This window comes from Myotis davidii, unplaced genomic scaffold (genome assembly GCF_000327345.1).
Source record: "Myotis davidii unplaced genomic scaffold, ASM32734v1 scaffold755, whole genome shotgun sequence".
Classification (NCBI taxonomy): domain Eukaryota; kingdom Metazoa; phylum Chordata; class Mammalia; order Chiroptera; family Vespertilionidae; genus Myotis; species Myotis davidii.
Genome location: NW_006286230.1, coordinates 132,409 through 158,834, shown reverse-complemented (window position 1 = coordinate 158,834; position 26,426 = coordinate 132,409). Strand labels below are relative to the sequence as shown.

The 26,426-nt window shown below is 39.5% G+C and overlaps 1 protein-coding gene across 1 annotated transcript in view; it reads right to left on the bottom strand.

The window, feature by feature from the left end:
• Positions 1–6,473: 6,473 nt before the first annotated feature.
• Positions 6,474–26,426, bottom strand: part of LOC102774352 (FRAS1-related extracellular matrix protein 2) — a gene marked incomplete at its 5' end in the record, with an annotated part of 71,873 nt that continues 51,920 nt past the window's right edge. Inside the window, 8 exons of the mRNA XM_006757371.2 lie at positions 6,474–8,843; positions 10,041–10,187; positions 16,408–16,595; positions 17,412–17,538; positions 18,274–18,408; positions 18,498–18,625; positions 19,990–20,094; positions 21,617–21,809. Coding sequence (XP_006757434.1) covers positions 8,331–8,843; positions 10,041–10,187; positions 16,408–16,595; positions 17,412–17,538; positions 18,274–18,408; positions 18,498–18,625; positions 19,990–20,094; positions 21,617–21,809 — 1,536 coding nt within the window. The remainder of the gene's footprint in view (positions 8,844–10,040; positions 10,188–16,407; positions 16,596–17,411; positions 17,539–18,273; positions 18,409–18,497; positions 18,626–19,989; positions 20,095–21,616; positions 21,810–26,426) is intronic.

The following is a 26,426-nucleotide window of genomic DNA, read 5'->3' as shown; positions in this document are numbered from 1 at the left end:
AAATGGCCTTCCTTATCTCTTGTTATGGGCTTCACTTTGAGGTCTATTTTGTCAGATATAAGTATTGCTACCCCAACTTTTTTTTATTTCCATTTGCCTGAAAGATATTTTTCCATCCCTTCACTTTCATTCCATGTGAGTCCCTTGTTCTGAGGTGGGTCTCTTGTAGACAGCATATATATGGGTCATGTCTTTTTATCCATTCAGCCACTCGATGTCTTTTGATTGGAGCATTTAGTCCATTTACATTTAAAATTATTATTGAAAGGTACTTTTTTATAGTCATTTTTATTTTTGTGCCTGTGTTCTTTCTTACCTTTTTATTTCTTCTTTTTACAGCATCCCCTTTAGCATTTCTTGCATTGCTGGCTTGGTAGTGATAAACTCCCTTAGCCTCTTTTTTTGTCTGTGAAGCTCCTGATATCCCCTTCTATTTTGATTGATAGTCTTGTTGGATAGAGTATTCTTGGATTCAGACCTTTGCTTTGCAGCTCTTTGTATACCTCCTTTCATTCCCTTCTAGCTTGATGTGTTTCTGTTAAGAAATCATTTGATAATCTGATGGGGGATCCTTTGTAGGTAACTCTCTGTCTTTCCCTTACAGCCTTTAAGATTCTCTTTTTGTCATGAAGATTTGTCATTGTAATTATGATGTGTCTTAGTGTGGGTCTTTTGGGATTCATCTTGCTTGGGACTCTCTGTACTTGTGTAACTTTTTTCTTCCCCATAGCTGGGAAATTTTCTGTCATTATTTCTTCAAATAGATTTTCTAATCCTTGCTGCTCTTCTTGTCCTTCAGCAGCCCTATTATGCATAGGTTACTTCGTTTCATGTTGTCCCACAACCCCCTTAGGCTCTCCTCCTGCTTTTTAATTTTTTTCTCCAATTGCTGTTCAGATTGAGCTTGTTTCTCTATCTGATCTTCTAACTCACTAATTCGGTCCTCTGCTTCTTCTAGTCTACTGTTGAAACCTTACATGGTGTTTTTGATTGTAGCTCTATCACTTTTTATTTCTTCCTGATTGTTGCATAGGTTGTTGATTTTCTCATCCATCCAGTGAATGAATTGTACAACCATTACTCTGAATTCTTTTTCTGTGATGTTGTATGCTTCAATTTCACTAATTTCCTTTCGTGGAGACTCCTCATTTTCTGTCCTCTGGGGATTGTGTCATCTCCCCATTTTGCCTATCAGCAGAAGGTTCAAATGTCGAGTTGTATTGGCCTGGGCCAAGTGCAGTGGGAGCTTCACACCACCCTAGTGTCACTGAAGAGCTCCGACACTAAGATGTGTGACTGTTGTGGGTTGGTGGAAACCAGGCTTGCCCAGAGGCAGCATTACCAGCGCTCATTGTGGCCTTGTGTGCGCACCTAGAATCAGGGACCCCGCCTGCACCACGCTGAAACAAAGACTCCCCTGGCGTGTGTTGAAAATCAGAGCACCTTATCATGTGCCAAGAGTCAGAGTTCCCCAAGAATCCAGTATCTCAGCCTCGTGCTGCGAATCAGGGTCCCTGTGTGCCCATGCACCAGGAATTGGAGTCATTGGCTCTTAGTGGGAATGCACTGGGAATCAGGTATCCCAGGTGCGTGTGATAAGAAACAGAGTCAAGTCACTGGTGTTTAGTGCTGCCTCCCACCTGGAGAATCGGGGTCCCGGTCAGCTTGGGGGACTTCAGTGAGTGCTTGCCCTGAATCAAAGTCAGGTGGCACTACAGCCCTGCATGGGCTTCGGGTTTGGTCGCCCAATTGCCTTGTGGGGAACAAATTCCCAGTGTCTGAGCACTCCTCGGCTCAAGTTCCTGCAGAGTTGCTGCGGGGAACAGATTCCTAGTGTCTGCAAGCTCTCAGGCTCAAATTCCTGCAGCAGCGGGTCTATCAGTTACTATGGCGCTGCCCACGAGCCTGCAGGGAGAAGGATGGGCTCTGTTACTCACAGAAATCTGCCTCGGGGATGTCTGGATTCTTGGTGTCTGTGGGTCTGTAGCTGTGGTCACAGGTCTCTGTCCCCAGTGGCTGCAGGGTCCCAGTTTGCGGCTGAAACCAGACTGGTTGGTGCTGAGGCCAGGATCCTAGTCTCAAGCAGCTCTGTTTCTCAAGATGGCGTGGTTTCTGTGCCCACGCTAGCCGCCAAGGAGCGTCTATGCTGAGAGCTGGGCTCCGCTGTCTTAGACTGCCTGGTTTGGCAGCCCCTTGGAAGACCTGCAGAATTTAACAGTCCCTAGCTCATACACACACACACACACACACACACACACACCCACACACACACCCACACACACACCACACCCGTCCACACACTCCTCTGTTGCTCCTTCGCTCTCTCACACTCTCTCCCTCCCTACCTTCCTACGGGTCGCCATCTTCCTGATCCCCTTGAATTATTCTTATGACTCTGTTTAAAATATTGTTGCTTTTTAAATCTTTTTTTCCCAAATATAAGGAAAACTGAAAAGTAGACATTCTGCATTGTTGGAACTAACAAATTAGTAACATTCATTCACAGGAGACAAAGATTCAAATACTATCTGGGACTGCTGGCCATCTTGGTCATCCCCATGTTGTCAAAAGATGGCTGCCACAAAATGGCCAGCAAGGGAGGGCAGTTTGGGGGGACCAGGCCTGCAGGGGAGGGAAGTTGGGGGTGACCAGGCCAACAGGGGAGGGTAGTTGGGACGATCAGGCCAACAGGGGAGCAGTTAGGCGTCAGGCTGGCAAGGGAGTGGTCAAGGTGTGATCAGGCTGGCTGGCAGAAGTGGTTAGGGGCAATCAGGCAGGCAGGCAGGTGAGCGGTTGGGAGCCAGCAGTCCCAGATTATGAGAGGAATATCCCACAGGGATCAGGCCTAAACCAGCAGTCTGACATCCCCTGAGGGGTTTCAGATTGGAGAGGGTGCAGGCTGGGCTGAGGGACATCTCCCCTCCCCCTCTCCCAGTGCATGAATTTTGTGTGTGGACCTCTAGTCTATTATAAAGGACCTGCCTTGGACAAAACTTTCCATGAACACCTCCTTAATAATTCCCCTGATAGAATTATATATGGATCTAATCTAGATGAGTGTTTTAGATGAATATTGTGTATATATAGGAATAGATGAAATTAACTGTCCAGAAGAAAAATAGAACTTCTGGATAATAGTAGATACTTGTTTCCCTTAATATCCTTCCTTGTCTAATATTAAACATTTTCTGTTCCTAATTAGTGTTACTGGTTTAATATTCTTAATGTTGTTCCTGATATGTAAATGTTATATTAGATGCAAAAATACCCCCACAAAACTTAAGACAAACAGCAAAAAAGACTTGGGTCATGGTGGCTCAAAAATTAGGAATGATCCAGAATACTTTTTAACATGGACATATAGGATCTGACTGCCTCCCATTTACCTGCATTTTATTTTGAATAATAATTAGACTTAGAATGCCATCTAAGGTTATGGTCTTGCCCCATCCCCAGTGGTCCACCCTGTTTAGTAAGACAAATGCTGACATTGAGACATCCTAGGAATAAGCCTTCCTAGTACTGTGGGACTCCTGACTCCATTATTCAATCAAAAGGTTGGTCATCAATGCATCCTTTGGATTAATTTATGACCAAAAGGGGGATGTGTGGACAAAAGGGGCGACATGCTAAACTGACAAGCTCAGGGAAGGCCTGCATGGCAGTCTTTCAAACTCAAAGACCTTATGTAATCACAAAGGATGGTCTGAAATTAAACTTTAACTAAAAGAAGTTATGGTGGGCAGTCATCTCCTAAACTGGTATTTTCTCTGACAAGGTCAATTTTTACCTTAACTGTTCTTATTGTCTTTTTTGCATTTATAATAACATATCATTGAAATATCAGGGTAACTTTTAACTTCCCTTTTTTCTGGACCTCTCAGGGCAAAACCAAATGCCCCTGGGCACCAGGACAGAGACCATAAACTACTTCATTGTTATTGTTATCATGTTATTGTTGACTGCTAACTATCCTGTACCCACCTAAGTAAAAGAAGTATGTGTTTATCATTTTACTTTTAAAAAATATATATTTTATTGATTTTTTACAGAGAGGAAGAGAGAGATAGAGAGTTAGAAACATCTATGAGAGAGAAACATCGATCAGCTGAATTTTGCACACCTCCTACTGGGGATGTGCCTGCAACCAAGGTACATGCCCTTGGCTGGAATTGAACCTGGGACCTTTCAGTCCACAGGCTGACGCTCTATCCACTGAGCCAAACCGGTTAGGGCATAATTTTACTTTTTATCCAATCCCAGAGGTTTCCCCGCTTTGCTTTCTCCCACCTCCCTCATCTCCTACCAATGGATTTCATGTAACCCACTTATGTCTTCTCCTTTGATTATAATGTATAAAAATAGGTGAAAAACTGCCATTCTCTGGAGCATTATCCCAATCCATTGATATTCTGCTTCCTGGTAATTGTCGACAGTTTGACTCAAATAAACTCACGAAAATATTTACAGATTTGAATGTTTTTATGTTAACAGTTCATATGATAGGAGAGTCACTAATGCTTAATATTTAATTTTGAGTTTATTATGCACTATCAACAATTCCTTGTTTTAACTAGGGTCAGAAGCTACTGAGTATCTCAGAACTTATCATTGTTTACATCCTGTTCTCTATGAGAAATTATTCTTTGTCTATGTTCTGATAGTATCACAATAATTAAAAATAAGGGTCTGGGTATAAAAATAGAGCATAGGGAATATAGTCAATAATCTCTCTATAGAAAAGCCTAAGTGACCGTTATGACCAAACAACCGGAATGACCAGAACGATTGGTCGATTGGTCACTATGACACGCACTGACCACCAGGGGGCAGGTGCTCAATGCAGGAGCTACCCCCTGTTTGTCAGTGTGCCCCCCACAGCGGGAGTGTTGCTCAGCCAGAAGCTTTACAAACACAGCGGGGCGGGGGCAGGTGCAATGGGGCTGGGATGAGTGGCAGCGGAGTTGTGCCTGGCCCAGCTGGGGCTCCTCCCCAGCCACCTGCGCTAGCAGCACTGCTACATTCCTCGGGGGTTGGCCTGCAGGGATAGGGCCAAAACTGGCAGTCCAACATCTCCCCAAGGGATACCTGATTGCGAGAGGGTGCAGGCCAGGCTGAGGGACCCCACCCATGCATGAATCCATGCACCGGGCCTGTAGTATTATAATAACTAAGTATGGTGCCATGTGTACTGGAAGTGTCTGAGAGATCACTTTGTAAAGATTGTCTAACCACTATGCTATAGTTTTTTTAAAAATATATTTTATTGATTTTTTACAGAGAGGAAGGGAGAGAGATAGAGTTAGAAACATCGGTGAGAGAGAAACATCGATCAGCTGCCTCCTGCATACCACCTACTGGGGATGTACCCACAACCAAGGTACATACACTTGACTGGAATCGAACCCGGGACCCCTTAGTCTGCAGGCCAATGCTCTATCCACTGAGCCAAACCGGCTAGGGCCACTATGCTATAGTTTGAAACTCATATAAAATAATATTGAATGTAAACTGTAATTGAAAAATAAAGTTTAAAAAAGAAAATAAGGGTCTGTTTTATTGAGTAATGAAACATTTTGTCTGATACTTTTTTCCACTAAAAAGAGTTTTTATGATTAATGTATGTTAAATTACACATTAAGTATATAGATATTAAGAAAATGATGCAGAGAGAAACAGATTCTCTTTGTTTGTAAAGCATAGACACGTTTTGCATTTTATAAGCTCTCTAATTCATATACAGTAGTCTCATTAGAACAACTCATTGTAGAGTGAAATTTGGTATAATAGTAACTTGGCCCAAAAGTTTAAAACAGACTTCTTGTATTGATGCTTCACTGATTACTATATTTAGTGACAGCGACCCCCCTACCACCCGCCCCTCTCCAGGATTGCATGGTAGTCAGGCCCTGAGCATCTTAACTACTAAAATAACAAGTCAATTGAGAATACTTGCCTTAACAGTCTACATAAATTGAACCCAGTGCTAAATAGTACCAAGTCCATGAACTATTTGAAGCTGCTTAACCCAGATATTCCCATACAAGCTATAAGATAACCAAAGAAGTAGCTAATCATCTGTCAAAAGGCAAAGCAAAAGAAAACTGGATTATTAAGAAATTATTAATATTTATTTGATGAGCGAACTCTTGAGTTATATAGTACTTTCTATTTATCAAAGTCCTTTGGGGGATCGTTGAGTGGTAGGTGATATTTGTAAATTATCCAATGGAAGGAGACTATACACTACTCTAGCAATTTATCAAGCTTTTTCATCTCATGGCACATATAAACTAATACTAAAATTATGCAGCCCACCAAAAAAATTTATTTTTTGCCATTCTGACAAAAAATTAAATATAATTTAGATTTATTCCCACTGGATGGCTATTGTGTTGGCTGTTGTTATTTTTTATTTGATAATCTAAAGGAAAAGAGGTTAGTGTCCATGACTAAATAGTCAGACATTTAATGTTTTTAAAATTCTTGCAGCCCACCAGTGTGCTTGCCCCAACACACTGGTTGAAAATTGCTGGTTGAAAATCTATTCTTTAAAAAGACTTTGAATGTGAGTAGACTGCCCAAAAGAAGAGAGGCAAGTATTAGATACTTTTTACCTCTCTCCCAGTACCACTGTAGCTTCTTTTTCTTTCAAGCAAGAGATGTTTGGTCTGTTCACAGACACCAGACAAATGTGCCTCTATGACCTGGAGAAAGATTGGTCTTCTAATTATCTTCATTCCACCAGGGATGTCCACTGTGGCCAGGTTATGGCTGCAAGTGAAAGGGGATTCCAGGCAACACTGAAAGGTTAGTTTTCAGGTACGGTTCTTTCCCCACTGATCTTACTTTTGCTTGCAATACATTTACTAGCTTTTCAAAGATTGGTGATAAAACTGCTGACATTTTTCATTTCAAACCAAGATTTTTGCTATTTGGTGAAAGCACATTTTTCAGAAAGGCAATGGGAGGCTTGCCAAGTAAGTTCAAATTCAATCAAGTTCTTTGGTTTTTAACACATTAAGCAGTGTTACAAATTATATTTTTAGGTACAGAGAGGACCACAATGCATCAGTTATTTAACTAGAGATGCCAAAGAATGATACTTTCCTTTTGGATATAAGAAGAATATGATGGATGATGCTGGACACTACCAAGAACTCTGAAGTGACAGTTGCAGAGATTTCCAGGGTTTAGAGCAGACGCTGATTAGAAAGTAATATAATGTCCTATGGCCAATTCAAATTCCGGACATGGTCATGTGATTATGCTACTCTGAGGTTTAAACTAATGTACTATTATCATCTGATAAAATTTTTTTTGTTATTCTATAAAGTATGTATAATAAGCACTTTGGTTAAACATATGATGTTAAAAAACACCACTTTCTTCTTTCAGATAATGATGTTTCTCATTATCATTTGTGGGTTCAATACTGAAAACACCTAGGCTCAGTTCTTAGAGAACATTGTCTTATAAATGTGAATCTAACTCTATGGCACTTCTTTGCTGTCAAAATGTCACCAACACTCTCATTTTCTACAAATATTGAGCACCAATTAGGTATATGATCATGCAAGAACTCTACTATTTCTCGCTTTCTACCAAAACAGAGCAGTCTCTCTTCAACAATTCCTTCTAGACTTAACATATTCTTCAGTTTAATTAAAAATTAAATAAGGAAATTAAACAAGGAGGGCCTGATGAGGATGAGAAACAATTCAAATCCAAATTAGTGATTTATTTTCCCTTTATTTTTCCTTCTATTCCCTCCCAAGTAGTATAAAAGGTGATTTGTGGGTTGAGTTACCCTTGGTCATAATTCTATGCTGTCTTCACTTACTAGAAAACTTGTCATAATAAACAATGTGCATTATTTTCTCAGACTACCAATTATAATATTTCTAGTAATAAAATGTTATATAACCAATGTGATACTTGCACCTTCAAAGTTCATACAGTAGATGCCTCTGAAATGGCTCATAGAGTCTATCAGCACCTTTGAGTAAGTTCATCTCCATTGTGTAGCGAAAATGCCTAAAATGAGAAGTACATTCTTTGCTGTCCTTTTATAGCTCTGGGTATATGTGAATACATTGTTGCTGCTTTCTGGGCAAGAGGAAAAATGTGGTTTGTGGTCTGAATTTTTCCTTTGATGCATAACAGAGTAGACAGAATTCAAATCAAAGTTTATTAGCACAGTCAGGTCCTCTAAGCAGCTTCGTCACAGAAGTTCCCAATTCTCTGCCATTTATAGAAGGATTTGGATTTCTGTTTTTTTTTTTAAGTCTGAGGCACTTGAGGAAAATGTTGAATTGCACCCATGGCCATCAAACCTCAGAGCTATCGCTGTGGTAGCTATGTGGGGACATCATGGGCTCGCTGTTGCCTGAGCCCTTTGGAGCATCCTTCCTCCTGGCACTCCTCTTGCTCTTGCATATCACTGCTGCAATGGCAATGAGGCCAAGAGTGAGTAATCCCACTGCGATGCCTCCCATGACCATGACCAGGCTGACCTCAGAGATGGGACTGTTGTGCTCCCAGGGGAGGATGCTGTCAGGAGGAACTCTTCCTTTGGGGTCCTGCTTCTTGTTGGTTCGGTCCAGGGAAATGTGCTGGATGTTTGTTCCCCGGCTGTTTTTAGCTCCAATTGCCCATACCAGTGGGGGTGTGCTCCTGATCTTCCTCTTCTTCCTGCTCTTGGTAGTTGGCTGGGGCTTTCCTGGACTCACTATAGAGTGGTACTGGTACTCCACACTTCTTTTGCCAATGCCCCTGTTGGAGTTGTCTTTTGATCTTACTGTGTAGATCGTGTGTATGTACCATTCTCGGCCCAGAGCAACCTAAAAAACACAACACTGTTTGTTAGAAAATTGTAACTATGCCAACTTAATCCATGACTATTTGCAAGAGAAATTATGGCTGTAATAATAAATGCTAATTTAACTTAGTGTGCAAAATTAATATACTTACTATTGCTGCATGTGTAGTGTGTGCAAGGCTTTCTGTAAGACTCTAAATGATTTTTTTCAACAATTATGAGAGCATGTGCTGGTAAATACTTGGTAATCTATAACTTGTAGTCACAGGATGTCAGAACTGGAAAGAACCTTAGACATCAGTCTAACTTACTCAGAATACAGAGCAGTTAAGTAACTTGCCCATTGTTACTCAACTAGTAAGTGGAAAAGGCAGGACTAGAACTCAGATCTTTTGGACCTCTTTTCTAGTATGTTCTGCTGCATATTTACATATAAGACTATAGACAAGTTTTCTGCTTTTCCAGAACTTGATAAGAAGGGTTTTCTGATGGTCCTTTGAAGCCTTTAGGATTTAGAAGAGGTCAAATGCTTCCAGAGTTAACAGTAAGAACAGAAACAAAAATATATACTTCTACTTCAGAATAACAAAATGTGTTTCCTTAAGGTTCTCTCTTTAGTTTGAATAAGGATAACACGTTTCTCCGACCCATTCTGTCTGAACAATTTTTAGTAAATATCCTAAAAGTCCCAAGGATTCAAAATGTGAACACATCTCTGAATTTGTCTTACTTATCTGCTCAGTGTAGTTATGGTTACCTGTGTCTGTTTTTACTGTCTGTCTCTAGGTTATAATTCTTTATCTTGGTTTATAAAGTTTTTGAGAGTAGAGATTTATGTGCTGTGCACATTGTTTGTCTGAGTCCAGCAGTTCACACAAAAATGGCCATGAAAAGTCAACAGAAAGAAAATTTTGCATAAGGAAAGCAGAGTTCCCACCCATCAGACTTAGATTTATTCTGGGCTGAATAAGGATCTTTATTAAAAATTGACTTAAAAAATAATAATACATTAATAAAAATAAATTGCTAGTGTTAATTAAATGCTCACCCATGTGTGCAGTATGGTTGGTTGTGGTTTACATGCATTACTCAATGTTCACACAAATCAAATGACATATTATTATTACTTTATTTACAAATGAGACATCTGAGGCATTTAATATTAAGTAACTTGCATGTGGTTACATAGCTATTGTAAGAGAACTTGGTATTGGCCCACCTGAAAGAGTGGTGTTGAGTCCAATTTAAATCCATCGGATCCAGGCTGATTCACTAAAAGAGTAGCTTCAGGGTCATCTGCTGCCAGTTTGGCATTAAACAGAATATTTCCAAAACTGGTGGCTTGTGTCTCTGGCTGAGCTTTGTCCTTTAAGAAATAAGAAAAATAAGGATTGCTGTAGAAAATGCCAAATCATGCAAGCTTAGAATGTTTTCCTATTAATTTTGTACAAGTACAAATTACCATTTTATGTCACAATTTAGTTTCATTTGAAAAGATGTTATTATATTAAAACATAAGACAAAAATGCTTAACTTTGAATATGTACCTAGTTCATTGTTTGGGTCAAAGCACTTACTCTAATGAAAAAAATGTAGTTTTGGCAGAGACTGCACCATCTTGAAGGGGAGAGCGGCTGTGATTGGAAGCCCAGCCTTACATTCAACCAGGGAGACCTCAAATACCTCCCAGGATCCTACAACAGAATGCCCAGGGACCAGCTGCCTCAGCTGCGAACCGATGAACACCGGGACTCCAGCCTCCCCGACCACAGGTACTTAAAAAGTCTGTCCAGTGGGAGACAAAGCGGCGCTGAATATGTGGATGGGCCCTGCACCTTCTCAGAGAGCAGATAAAAGGAACAGCTGAATCAAACAACACCCACCCAGAATTGGTGAATTAGACACAGCTGGTGAGGCAATCCATGGACAGAAAGGTCAGATATCGCCTAGAGCAGTGGTCAGCAAACTGCGGCTCGTGAGCCACCCCAACCATAAAATTATTTTCGTTGCTCTACTTCATAACTGTAATTTTGCTACTGTTATGAATTGTAATGTAAATATCTGATATGCAGGATGTATTTTCATTGTTACAAATTGAACATAATTAAAGCATAGTGATTAATCACAAAAACAATATGTAATTATATATGTGTTTTCCGATGGTCTTAGGCGACCCCTGTGAAAGGGTCGTTCGATCCCCAAGGGGGTCGTGACCCACAGGTTGAGAACCGCTGGCCTAGAGACAGGTGAGATCTGGGATCGAGGCTGGAGGGAGAAATGTACGTAGTGGGGACTAGAGTCTCAGAAGAAGACTGTGCCCGACAAAATCTGCAGCCGTTGGGGTCAGTGTAGCCCTTGAATGTGGAAGGGGGACCACAGGGCTGCTGGCAGAGGAGGACTCTAGATATTAGCCCACAGTTGGGCTGGGCCCAGAAAGGCAGCCTGAAGTTCTATACTAGCTGCACAGTGCCAGGGGGAAAAGAGTTTGCACGCTTCCTTTGGCTTTTTTCCTTTTTAATTCCTTGCTTTGCTTGCTAAGTTTAATACATAGGATCTTCCAATTAAAAACACTCACTGAGACTGCAGGGGAAAGTTGTTTTTGTGGAAACTGGGGATCAGAGTGGGGAGAGACAAACAGGAAACCAGCTCTGGGGCAGTCTGTCCCTCCAACCCAGTATTAAGTGCGGCAGGGAAAGAAAAATCTAAACACTAAGTAGAGGGGCCTTTGAGCCCTGGATATCATTACAGAAACACTGCCACCCAGGGGTTGTATCAGAAACTGACTCTTGTGTAAATACAACTGAAGGCAAGCAGAGAAACAGAGGGAGCAGAGAGATCCCGCCTGCTTAAAAACAGGGTTGTGGCTTATGACACAGAGGAGCCACGGTTCTCAAAACTGCCAGGTACTGGCACAAGAACAGCTCTATAGACCAATGGAACAGAACAGAGAACCCAGAAATCGACCCAAGCCATTATGCTTAATTAATATTTGACAAAGGAGGCAAGACAAGACAGTCTCTTAAAAATAGTTTCTTCAGTAAAAGGTATGGAGAAAAGTGGGCAGATACATGCAAAAAAATCCAAGTAGACCATCTACTTAAACCATATAAAAAATAAATTCAAAATGGATAAAAGACTTAAATGTAAATCACAAAACCATAAGAATCATAGAAGATATAACAAGAGCAGTAAAATCTCAGATATCTCCCATAGAATATTTTTGCCAATATATCTCCCAGGGCAAAAGAAACAAAGGTAAAAATAAACATAGACCATCAAACTTAAAAGCTTCTGCACGACTAAAGAAACCATCAACTAAATGAAAAGACAACCCAATGAATGTGAGAACATATTTGCCAATGATACATCAACAATCTTTTAAATAAATAGCATTGGGACAATTGGACAGGTACATGCAAAAAAATGAAATTAGACCACCAACTTACACCATACACAAGAATAAAATCAAAAATGAATAAAATACTTATAAGTTGTGAAACCATAAAAATCTTTGAAGAAAACATAGGCAGCAAAATCTCAGACATCTCTTGTAGCAATATGTTTACTGATACATCTCCTAAGACAATGGAAATTAAGGAGAAAATAAACAAATGGGACTACATCAAAATAAAAAACTTCTTCCCAGCAAAATAAACAATCAACAAAACAAAAAGAAAACCCATTGCATGAGAGAACATATTTACCAATGATATTTCTGATAAGGGTTTAATCTCCACAATTTTCAGATGTCAAATGTTAACTTAATCAAAGGAAGATAAATGATCCAATCAAAAAAATGGGCAAAGGGTCAAAATAGACACTTTGAAAAAGGACATACAGAAGGTCCAGAGACATATGAAAACATGCTCAAAGTTAGTAATCATCTGAGAGATGCAAATCAAAATGACAATGAGGTACCATCTGTCAGAATGGCTATCACCAACAAATCAACAAACGACAAGTGCTGGCGAGGATGTGGAGAAAAAGGAACCCTTGTGCACTGCTGGATGGAACTGGAGAGCATTATGCTAAGTGAAAGAAGCCAGTAGGAGAAAGATGTCACATGATCTCACTCATATGTGGGATATAATGATCAACATAATTTGAAGAATAAGAATGGATTTAGAGACAAATGGTAGGGGATTGTTAGAGAGCAACCAAAGTACTTGTATGCATGCATATTAGCATAAGCAATGGACACAGGCACTGGTGTGGTGGGGGCTTGCCCAGTGAGAATGTCTGGGGGGATGTGTCAATTGGGGGGAAAGGAGACATATGTAAAACTTTAGACAATAAAAATAAATAAATAAATAAAGTCATTTTAATTATAGTTGATATTCAACATTATATTAGTTTCAGGTGTATAGCAGAATGGTTAGATCTATATATATAAATGCATAAGTGACAAAACAACCAGTTGACTGGTTGCTATGATGTGCACTGACCACCAGGGAACAGATGCTCAATGTAGGAGCTTCCCCCTGGTGGTCAGTATGCTCCCACAGCCAACCTCCTGTGGCCCTTTCCCCTGGCCAGCCAACCTCCTGTGGCCTTCCCCGCCCTGGGCAGGCTAACCTCTCACGGCCCCTCTTCCCGGCTAAGCTCCCATGGCCCCGATTGGCCCCGATTGCTAGCCAAACCAAGGGACCCACCTGTGGATGAATTTGTGCACTGGGCCTTTAGTATTTATATAACTTACAAAGTGATTTCCCCCATAAGTGTAGTACCCACCTGACAATAATACTGTAATATTATTGACTATGTTCCCTATGCTGTATATTATATCCCTCTGACTATTTTGTAACTGCCAATTGGCACATCTTGATCCCCTCACGTTTTCACCCAGCCCCTCAACTGCCCTTCCATCTAGCAACTATCAGTTTGTATTCTGTGTGTATGAGTTTTTCCGTTTCTCCACATCTTCGCCAACACTTGTTAGTTGATTTATTGATGATAGCCATTCTGACAAGTGTGAGGCAGTGTCTCATTGTGGTTTTAATTTTAATTTCTCTGATAATTAGTGACTTTGAGCATATTTTCATATATCTAATGGCCATTTGTAGGTCCTCTTTGCAGAAGTATCTATTCAGATCCTCTGACCATTTAAAATATTTTTATTTAAGTACAGTTGGTATACAATATTATATTCATTATGTTAGTTTTAGGTGTACAATATAGTGATTCAACTTTTCTATACCTTAAAATATGATCACCCCACTAATTCTGGCCTGTAAAGTTTCTTTTGAAAATTCAGCTGACAGCCTTATGGGAGCTACTTTTCTCTTGCTGCTTTTAAGATTCTTTTAGTCTTTATCTTTGCATTTTAATTATGGTCTGCCTTACGTGGGTTATTTTGCTTGGGACTCTCTACTCTTTCTGAACTTGTATGCCTATTTAATTTGCTAGGTTAAAGCTTTCCATTATTATTTCTTCAGATTTATTTCAATCCCTTGCTCTTCTGGTACTTCTCTGATGCAAATGTTAGTACACTTTATGTTGTTCCAGAGGCTCCTAAAACTATCCTCGTTTTTCTCTTTTTCTGTTCCAATTGAGTGTTTTCCACTATTTTTTTTCTCATATTGCTAATTTGATCTTCTGCTTCTTCTAATCTGCTCTTGATTCTATCTACTGTATTTTTCATTTCAGTTATATTCTTTATTTCTGATTGGTTCTTTTTTATGATTTCCATCTTATATAAGTTTTCACTAAGTTCATTATTCTTTCCTAAGTTCCAAGTGTGAGGCAGTGTCTCATTGTGGTTTTAATTTTAATTTCTCTGATAATTAGTGACTTTGCGCATCCTTATAATTAGTGTTTTGAATTTTGTATTTAGTAGTTTGCTAGTCTCCATTTTTTTTTCTGAAATGTTGCCCTATTCTTTCATTTGGGAAATGTTTCTTTGTCTCTTTTCAGCTGCTTTCCCTGTGTTTGTTTCTATGTATTAGGTAAATCTGCTATGTCTCCCATTCTTGGCAGAGTGTCCTTATGCAGTAGGTGTCCTGTGGCACAATCAACCTGGTCACCTGAGCTGGGTGCTTCAGGGTCTCTCTTTTGTGAGTTGTGTATGCTCTTCTACTGTAATTGAGTTTTGATTGCTGTTGGCACATCAGTGGGTCAGATAGACCCTCAGGCTGACTGGCTGTAGGACTAGCCATGAATACAGTGGATGAATTGTTGTGCAGGGGTTTACCCCACAGAATGAGATTTGCATTAGCAGGGCTCTGGTGACTGTCTAGTACACCCTTTCTGTATGTCATTTGTGGAATTAATTGGGTTGTGCTCTGGTACGACATGAAGTTAGCTACTGTGTTGGTTCTGGGAACTCTTGGGAGGGGCTCTGGTACAGGCCAAGATCAGCCATTTTCTGTGGCCAGTGTAGGCCACTGGTAGGAGTTACAAAATGATCTGTAATTTGTAGCTGCCAGTCCTATGTGTGGGGGCACCTGGGAGAGGCTATGTTGTGAACTGAGGCTGGCTGCCACTAATACTGTGCTTGGGGCTATTTAATAAGTGGTATAGGACATGCCCAGGCTAGCCTCTGCTTTGGGGAGTTTGTGGATCTTTGAGAGATTTTAGGAACATTTGAAGCATGGGCCAAGGCCAGCCATTTGTGTCGAATAGCCACTGAAAAAGGTTCAATTCAGGTGTGTCAGTTGGGTAGGGTCTCAAGGAATCACCAGGGTGGGGCAGGTTACTAGAGACTCAGATTTGGTGCCACCCTGAACCTGATGGCTGTGTGGATAAAGGGCTTAACAAAGGTACAATGATGCCTGCCAGCATTTCAGTCTTGAACAGATTTGCTTCTCTAGCTCTTGCCGTGAAGCTACACAATTACCATATGTCCCTGAGTCCCTGGTGATTTTTGATCTACTGTTTCTTCACTGGAGTGTAGCATGAGTGTCAGCAAGTGAGTCTGTGCTCAGGACCTTTAAGAGGATCCTTAAGAGGGTCTACAGCAATCCTCTGTCTCATCTGGAAGGAAACCCTGCTGATTTTCATAGCCATATGTCATGGGGACTTGGACTGTCAAAACTGGGGGTCTGGGCTGGTGACCTCAGTGTGGGGATAGCACCCCTTGCTCCTCTGGGGGAACCTGTACAACCAAGGTATCCTTCCCTATTCTTTTTTTTTAAATATATTTTATTGATTTTTTACAGAAAGGAAGGGAGAGAGATAGAGAGTCAGAAACATCGATGAGAGAGAAACATCGATCAGCCGCCTCCTGCACATCCCCCACCGGGGACGTGCCCACAACCCAGGCACATGCCCTTGAGCGGAATCGAACCTGGGACCCTTCAGTCCACAGGCTGACGCTCTATCCACTGAGCCAAACCGGTTTCGGCAACCTTCCCTATTCTTAACAGCAACACATGGGTGTGGGATCAGCCCATTTTGCTTTTCCATCCTTCCTATGAGTCTCAATGTGGCTTCTTCTTTATATTCTTAGTTATAATAGTTTTTTAAGCTAGTCTTCAGGTGGTTCTCAAGGGTGGTTGTTCTATAATTTAGTTTTAATTTTGATGTGGTTATGGGAGGAGGTAAGTACAGCATTCATTTACTTTATCTTGACTGAAGTCCACACTTACCACAATTTTAAATCTATATAAGAGTGAAGTAGAATCAGCTAAGCAGCCATATTCTGCATTCTTTGGACTGTACTTGGGAACATAGCCATCAGCTCCAGTGCACAGAAACACCTTCTCAATACTGCAGTAAAAGGAATCACCTAGATTCTGGACAGGATCTACCATAACACGACCATAAATAATATCACCTGAAACAGAGATGCAGAAATGTTATTTCGATTATGTAACACTGCAAACAATTTGTGACAATAATGACACCAGAGAGAATTTCCTTCTCTTCTTAGTATGGCATCAAATGCAGAAGACCTTTTAGTATTAGCTTCAGGATCTATTTTACTGCTATGCCTTATATATGACCACTTTGCAGAATGACCACAAGTGACTGAATATGTATTGGCCTTCACATATTTAGCCAGTAGTAGAATAATCTCAAGTCTTGGCCTATAACTAAACCTCCATAATATTCCATGTGGTTAAAGTCTAGTTTACATAAATAAGTTAGTTGGTACAATACAGACTAGTACTTTATAGAATAGCACTAAAAACATCAATAAAAAGCTGAATTAACTTTATCTGATTGTGAAAGAGGGTTTAAGGAAATTCCCTGGTATTCAAGTATCTATTTCACAGTCATTACTAAACTCTTATCACATGTTCTAGATATTTGGCAAGAAAATCACAATGCTGGCCCATGAGGCATTTACAACTTCATGTAGCTGCAATATTTGAGTTTGTAAAACTTGAAAATACATTCAAGAAAAAAAATCCACTTAGGTAAGGAAAAAACAGATTAATTCTCCAAAAATAAAATCATTCAATAACATAAACCCAATTCCAGTGACACCCCCCTCTCCCAGCCCTACCATAATGATAAAGACCCAATTATATTCTCAAAACCATAGAAGAGGTTACAATTTTTCTCCTCAACACAATTCTAATAAAGCAAAACACAACAGATATAATGTATAACATACAGAGCAGGCCCCTCATTTGTAAAGTGATACCTTCAGCAAAAGCAACATCACTCTCATGCCCAAATCCCATGGATCCATCAGACAACCAGAGACTCTTCTTGGAGAGTAGGTACATTTGGGTGTTCAAGCTAAACTCAGCCGCCACTGGATCACTGACCTAAGACCAAGTGTAAAAGCCCTATTATATGTTGTTGATTATTCTGATGGTACACAAACATATTATTCACAGATACACACATTTACTGTACACTAATATGTAAAATACTAAACATAGTATTGTAATTTTCAGGTCCAACCAAATAAATTTAGGGAATTGTAATATTGGTTTTGTCCTTTTTGAGAAGGCTAAACTAACGAGGTTAATTCATTTTTTGAATAAGACTAAATAACTTTGCTTGAGCCCATTTCCATAGGTTTATTGGGATATATAAGGGACTTGTAAACATCATGGTCAGTGGCAGGAAGACATTTAGTATTGATTCTTAGACAAAAAGTGCCTTCACATTTCTTCTAATATATGGCAATTAGGTACTTTGAGGTGGCATGAACTACAGAATATTTATTCTTAAAGGTCAAGAACAAGATAAAGAAATGCAGAAGAACAAGGGAAAATTCTCAAATCTCTAAGGCAGCAAACTCCAAGAAGAGATAATTAAAAATTAACCCTTGCATACTCTTAGATTATGGATTTTATATATTGAACTAACAACTGATAAATGGCAATTCTCTTCCTACTTCCTATATGTCTGATTTCCTCCCCCCGCCCCCCCCCCGCCCCCAGGATATAGGAATTAAAATCACTGTGTGAATTTTTTTAACTGATAAAAGTAAACCAAACAAATAACATAGTGGGATTCTACAAGTCACAGGAAAATAATCCTATGAGACATACCTGCTGGAATCGGATGTCAAGGTCAAAGGTGACAGGTTCTCTGGGGTTGCAGGTGACAGGCAGGTGATACTTCTGATGCAATAGGGTGGTGCATGGCAGCAGTTTTATAGTATAGGTTCCTGAGTAGTCACGTACCTTTGAGGAAAAGAGAAGGTACTTAAAAATCTGAGGTCCAATCAGAGGTAACAGAAAAGGAAAATGAAGCAAGAGCCTTAATCACTTACTGCAAAGTCAGAGACAAAGCTCCATTGCTGGACTGGCTGGTTATAGGTTGGTTCACTCCTTATTAGGTGCAGGGAAAAAGTCAGTTCTGGATGATCCGCTGACATGATCATTGATCTTGTGAAGGATCCTAGAAAAGTGCCAATAACAATAATGCCATGGTGTTTAAAGGGTACATAACAGTTTAGAGTTTTCAAGTATTTTAGAATACATTATTTGCTTTTATTCTTATAACGAGCCTACAAAATAGCAGGGTTCATATTCTCATTTTGCAGATAGAGAAACTGTGTAACTCTCCCAAGATCACACAGCTAGGTTTTGTTCCTTCTGATCCTTAATTCAGTGCTTTTTCCCATTGTATAATTCTGTCAAAAGATACTTGTGCAGAAATGTTCAAATAGTTCAAGGCTAGTTTCAAGAGAGGCAAAACAGTACAACAAAGCCTCATGTGAGTGCATTTATTGTGCACCAAAACTATTAGCTGAACTTCCCAGTCTATTAGCATCCACATAGCTGGGCAAACCCAACTTACATACGGAATCAAATTGTAATTAGATTGGCTGCAATCATGTCTAAACAAATATTCAATTTATTAGAAAGGTAGACATGTGGATGGGAATTGTAAAGGCTAGGAAATCCTTATTTTCCAGAACTGTCAATTACAATAAGATAAATGATTTTTTTTGTTCTGTACTTCTTGTAGTTCAATATCAAAAATTAATGAACACTTTTTCTATTCCTTAATTTTCAGCCCTATTTTCTCCATTGTTTAGAGCTCCCACCTAGAAAAAGAAGGACATAGAAGAAAGTGAGTGAATTATTTTCCACTACCAATCTGGCATCACTTGGCATACCATGAAAATATGCAAATCATTTTAGTAATATGGAGAGTCAAATTAAAATTTTTTTAATGAAATGTCCTTTATATTAAAAAAAAAAAGCTTTGACATGGGACTTTAGTGACTGCTACCTTATTGATATTCAAATCACAGTCCATCAGTTAGTAAAATTACATAGCCAATAATTAAAGGTAACATGTCTGAAACGTAAGTACAACAGTGAAGTGATACTTCTGGCTCAATTATAAAGATTTCTTACATACCTATAAAACAGTTATGAACAGAGAAGTCCTTTCTGAACAAATAAGTTATAATTCATTTATTTTTGTACAGTGGAATTGAAGTAGAAAAAGAGATTGTTGTTGCTATGCTCTTTAAGGAAAATTTTATTTTAATAAACTCAATAGAGTTTTCTTTTACATTTACTTTAATCATTTTGTATTTTCTCTAAAAGTCTACATAGATAATGATGATTTTGTAGATAGTGAGATGTAGCCAAAAAATTATCAAGCCTTCATGTAGATAATTGCATCCATGCAATTCATTTGAAATTAAGGACTTCAAAGCCCACAAGGAAGCATGGAAATATGTGTGAATATGGAAAAGTCTACCCTTGTGGTATTGGGAGTGGCTATTAATGAGTAATGGGGCTTACCAGGATGTGACAGCACGAACAAGCCATGGAATTTAGCTTCTGTCTTGAAGTTCACAACCAAGCACCCCTCTTCACCAATGCGCATGCTAGCTGGATACAGAGAACCTACAATGGGGTAACATACAAGAGTAGCAATATTGATGATCAGGCATGCTAATGTACAGGATTTCTTCCAAAAATGAATTTAGATTCACTTCATCGTTTTTAAAAAAATATGTTTTTATTGATTTCTGAGAGAGGAAGAGGGAGAGAGAGAGAGAGAGAGAGAGAGAGAGAGAGAGAGAGAGAAACACTGATGAGGGAGAGACATCAATCTGCTGCCTCCTGCATACCCCATATTGAGGATCAAGCCCACACTTGGGCATGTGCCCCAACCAGGAATTGAACCGAAGACCTCCTGGTGCATGGAATGACACTCAACCAACCGAATCACACTGGCCAGATAGATTTACCTCATCTTTAAGCATTCTAGCCAAAGGGTTAACACCCTTTAAGTGACAGGAGAGGCAGAAGAGAAAACATGGAATTAAAATATGTCAAATAATCTAGAATAATTGTTCCAGATGAACATATTACCTCACACATGGCTTTCAGGTAATTTTAATTTATTTAAGACAGAAGATTTTGAGATGTATTATCAACAGTATTTTCCCTTTGGCTCATAAAAAGTAATTCAGGCATGAGGCTCAGACACACATTGAACTAGAACAGTGGTATGTGCTTAAAGAGAAATAGCACTAATTCTACTAATAGATTAATTAGTTTTATGCTTATGGATTTTGAATTATGATTCTGACATGGAGATTGAGACAAAATTTTGTAGATGCTTATGGGCCCAATAATTATTGGCACTTACCACATTATTCCAAACATTCTGCTAAAGTATCAAAGAATAATAGAATTTCTAATAATAAAAGCATAATATGCAAATCAACCAAACGACCATCTGGATGTCCTTCCAGATGACCTTCCGGACGAAGCTGGGGCTGCAGCCTCGGGATCAAGGCAGTCACCATGGCAGCTAGGGAGGGATCGAGGCAGCTGCCACAGCTGTGAAGGCCTACTCTTGCACAAATTTCGTGCATCAGGCCTCTAGTTTTAAAATAAAAAGAATATTGGAAGTCTAGTCTACCTTTCAGAAGAAACTGAATGCCATACAGGTTAAGCAATATGTTCAAGATCACACCATTAATTAGCTGTAGAGCCAAAATTAGAACCCAGGACTTTAAAATGCAACTCCCATTTTCAGAAACAAAAATGTGTAACTTTCTTCTCTTGAGTTAATTCTTTATTTTCAATTGATACTACCTCTTTTTTGATACATTCATTTTTCTGGAATCTAGGGATATATACAGATTGTGTTGTGTAACATATAATTAATTAATCACCTAAAATGGACTATGAGAGTTAAATGTCCATGAAATATAGATATTACATTTAACAGTCACATATTACACAAAACTTGAGGCACTGATAAGATTTATTTAAAATAAAGTATTTTCATGATAAAAATAAAATTATCAGAAAATGCTGACTATAAAAATAAATTCAGTAAAAGTTGGCTTTTATGACTTTTAGCTACTATAAAAAGTCCTCTTAAGTAATTCAAATCGGTACATTTTCCCACCTTTGAGTTCAGCTTCTGGTGGGCTGCCAATTCCATCATTCCACAAGATGGCAGTGTCATACACGAAAGTTAGACGAAGTTCTGACTTCAAGTCAAAATGCTGCCAACCTCCTACTCCAACAGGGGAATTGTACACGTAGGAAACATACAGAGGGACTCGAAGAGTCACATATGACTGCACTAGGTTTAAGACCTAAAACGATGAAATTATATTTATCAACACAATTCAGCATCGTTAACTAAATAAGCTTAATTTTGTACAAGCCATTTTCTCCTTTCACTAACTGAAGATTTTGAATAATTATTGAGGAAAAGAAATAACAGCATTTACAACCCTTAATTTTAAAGCAATTAAATAGTTGTTACTATACTACCTTCCTTTGCAACAAAGGATATGTAGCAGAAATCCTTAAGATAAATAGCATTATCTTTAGCATACTACACTTACACAGTCCTTTTAGTTTTATAGCAGCTTTAAGCTACAGTTCATATACCGTATAATTCACCAACTTAATGTGAACAAATCAATGGTATTTAATATATTCATGGAGTTATGCAACTTTCCCCATTAATCAATTTTGGAATATTTTCATCACCTTCAATAGGAATTCCATACCCATTTAGCAATCAATCCCTTAATTTCTCCTTTCCTCCGCAGTCCCTGGTAACCCCTAGCGTACTTTTAGTCTGTATGTATTTGCCTATTCTTGACATTTTACATAAATGGAATCATACAATATGTGGTCATTTGTGATAGCTTCTTTTACTTAGCATACTGTTTTTAATGTGAATCCATGTTGTAGCATGTTTCAATACTTTTATTACTGAATAGCATACTACTGTATGAATATACCATATTTTATTAATCCATTCATCAGTTAATGGGCATTTGGACATTTTCTAGTTTTGGACTATTATGAATAATAGTGTTATAAGATACTTTTTAATTATTATATAGATAAAGAGGAAATAAAGCAGGAAAGATCTGGAAGCAAATATAATTAGTTGAAATGAAGTATCTTGCTTAAAATTTATACTTTCCCCTTTAGGTATTTTGCAGGTGGATTGGGGGTCAGGGAGAATAAACCAGTATTTGTTTACTGAGCACAACATTTTAGACATTGTGTTATGCTCACAATAAAAGTTATTCAATATTTTAACTCTTTCCTATAATTATACTTATATGTATTTGTGAATGGGTGGATAGATGATGAATAGAAAAAGAGAGAGAGGAAAATTAAGACAGAGAAATAAAGCCAATTTCCCACAAAATTCTTTAAGCCTACGAATGACGTTGCCAATATTAAAACCCAGCATTTGGCCCATGCATTTTCTACTCTATCATACTTCATTGCATTCCAAACAAAGCTGACGGCAGTCTTAACATCACCTAACATATTCGCAGATGACTTGTTATTGTACATTGAAAACCCTAAAGAATCCATGAAAAAACTACTAGATTTAATAAATGAATTCAGTAATGTAGCAGGATACAAAATTAACACCTGGAAATCTATGGCTTTTTTATACACCAACTAGTGGCCTGGTGCACAAATTTGGGCACATTGAAAGTGAATTAATTAGAAGAAATATTTTAATATTGCTATTTGCCCTGCCCCCCAATTGCCATCCCCTCCCTCTGCCCACTGGCACCTGCCTTGGCTGTCCTGGTGCCACCTGCTTGCTAGCCCTGCCCCCCACCAACTGGCCGTTCTACTGTTTGGACAATTTGCATATTACCCTTTTATTACCCTATATAAGAAAGAGGCAATATGCAAATTGACCATCACTCCAATGCACAAGATGGCTGCCCCCATGTGAACACAAGATGGCCAGCAGGGGAGGGCAGTTGGGGGAGACCCAGGCCTGCAGGGGAAGGCAGTTGGGGGTGACCAGGCCTGGAGAGGAGGACAACTGGGGGGGGATGCAGGCCTGCAGAGGAGGGCAGTTTGGGGGGATCCAGGTCTGCAGAGGAGGGCAATTGGGGGCAACCAGGCGCCAGCAGTCCTGGATTGTGAGAGGGATGTCTGGCTGTAAACAGGCAGTCGGACATCCCTCGAGGGGTCCCAGATTGGAGAGAGTGAAGAGGGTGCAGGCTGGGTTGAGGGACACACACACTTTCCCTCACCACCCCCCCCCGTGCATAAATTTCATGCACTGGGCCTCTAGTATAGGATAATGAACTCACAGAAAGAGAAACAACAAAAACACTCCCATTTACCATTGCAACAAAAAAATTAAGATACCTATGAAAAAACATTTGTTATTAGTTGATTTATTGATGATAGTCATTTTTACAGGTGTGAGGTGATATTTCATTTGGTTTTAATTTGCATTTCCCTGATGATTAGTAAGGTTGAGCACTTTTTCATATGTCTATTGACCATATATATCCTATTTGAAAAATTTTTTATTCAAATCCTCTGCCCATTTTTAAGCCATATTATTTGTTTTTTGATGTTAAGTTGTATAAATTCTTTATAAAATTTGGATATTAACCCCTTATCAGATATATCATTGGCGAATCTCTTCTTCCAATCAGTAGGTTATCTTTTAGTTTTGTTGTATAAAAAGTTTTTACTTTGTTCTAGTCTCATTTGTCTATTTTTCTCTTTTGTTTCCCTTGCCCAAGGAGAAATATCTTTAAAAATATTTCTAAAATATTGCTCTCTCTCTTTTCCTTCTGGCACCCCCAGAATTTATGGCCAATGTTTTCTTCTAGAAGTTTTATGGTTTTAGGTCTTACATTTAAGTCTTTAATGCATTTTGAGTTTATTCTATATGGTGTAAGAATGTGTCTAGTTTCTTCCTTCCTTCCTTTCTTCCTTTCCTTTTCTTTCTTTCTTCCTTTCTTTCTTTCTCTCTTTCTCTCTCTCTCTCTCTCTCTCTCTCTCTCTCTCTCTCTCTCTCTCTCTCTCTCTCTCTCTCTCTCTCTCTCTCTCTCTCTCTCTCTCTCTCTCTCTCTCTCTCTCTCTCTCTCTCTCTCTCTCTCTCTCTCTCTCTCTCTCTCTCTCTCTCTCTCTTTCTTTCTTTCTTTCTTCCTTTCTTCTCGTTCTTTTTTTGCATACATCTGTTCAGGTTTCCCATCACTGTTTATTTAAGAGACCCTCTTTACACCATTGAATATTCTTGCCTTCTTTGTCATAGATTAATTGACCATATAAGCATGGGTTTATTTCTAGGTTCTTTATTCTGGTATGTTTTAGTTTTATTACAGTACCATGCTGTTTTGATTTCTCTAGACTTGTAGTATGGTTGGATATCAGGTAGCATAGTATATTTCTTCTTCTCTTTTTTAAATATTTATTATTGAGAGTATTATAGATGCCACCCCCCCTTTCCCTCCATTGCCCCCACCCCAGGCCTTCACCACCCTATTTGTCTGGGTCCTTAGATTACCTAAGGATGCATATAAAATTGTTGGTTAATTCCGCCCCCTTCCCTCTGAGATTTATCAATCTGTTCCATGCCTCAGATACTATTTTATTCATCAGTTTATTTTGTTCATTAAATTTCTTGTTTATTTTGATTTTTAGATTAAATTGCTGATAGATATGTATTTATTGCCATTTTGTTGTTCATATTTTTATCTTTCTTTTCTTCTTCTTCCTCTTCTTTAAGAATACCCTCCAACATTTCATGTAATACTGGTTTGGTGGTGATGAACTCCTTTAGCTTTTTCTTGCCTGTGAAGCTCTTTATCTGACCTTCAATTCTAAATGATAGCTTTACTGGGTAGTATAATCTTGGTTGTAGGTCCTTGCTATTCATCACTTTGAATAATTCTTGCCACTCTTTTCTGACCTGCAAACTTTTTTTTTGAGAAATCAGCTGACAGTGAAACCTACCAACATTTGCATTATGGGGGTGCCAGAAGGAGAAGAGAGAGAGCAAAATATTGAAAACTTATTTAAAGAAATAATGACAGGAGATATAGAACAGGGCCGGAAAGATGGCAACCTGCAGGAAGGTAGGGAGGGAGAGTGTGTGAGAGAGTGAGGGAGTTATAGAGGAGTGTGTGGCTGTGTGTGTGTGTGTGTGTGTGTGTGTGTGTGTGTGTGTGAGTGAAATAGGGACAGCTAGATCCTGCAGGTCCTTCAAGGGGCTGCCAATCCGGGCAGTCTTAGATGGCCCCGCTGCGGCCGCAAACACTCTGGGGAGGACACCAGCAGTGCAGAGACTGCACCATCTTGAAGAACAGAACTGCTTGAGACTAGGGTCCTAGCTTTGCCACCACCCAGTCTGGTCTCCATAGCAAACTGGAACCCTACAGCCACTCTGGTAGAAGACCTGTGACCACAGCTGCAGACCCAGGGACACCAAGACTCCAGGCACCCTGGACACAGATTTCTGTGAGTCACAAAGCCAATCCCCCTCCCCACTGCCCCTGCAACAGCGGCATAGGAACTGCCAGACAAGGGCTGCACAATAGGGCTTTCTATTAGTGCACGGGAAGTTTGTTTCCCGTGACCAGGCTCCGTGGGCGGGGAGACTGTGCTGAATTTGAGCCTAGGTTCACATCCTTGGGGAGACTGCTTTCTGTGACCAGATCCCCTGCCCATGCAGAGCAGGGAGACAGCACTGAATTTGAGTCTAGATGTGCTGGCCCCGACCCGTGCATCAGGCCTCTATCCTATCTAATAAAAGAGAAACATGGTAATTGGCGGACGACCGCTACCCTTCCCATTGGCTAATCGGGGCAATATGCAAATTAACTGCCAGCCAAGATGGCGGCCGGCAGCCAGGCAGCTTAAACTGAACATGAGGCTTGCTTGCTTCAGTGACGGAGGACTGCAACGTTCCCCACGTG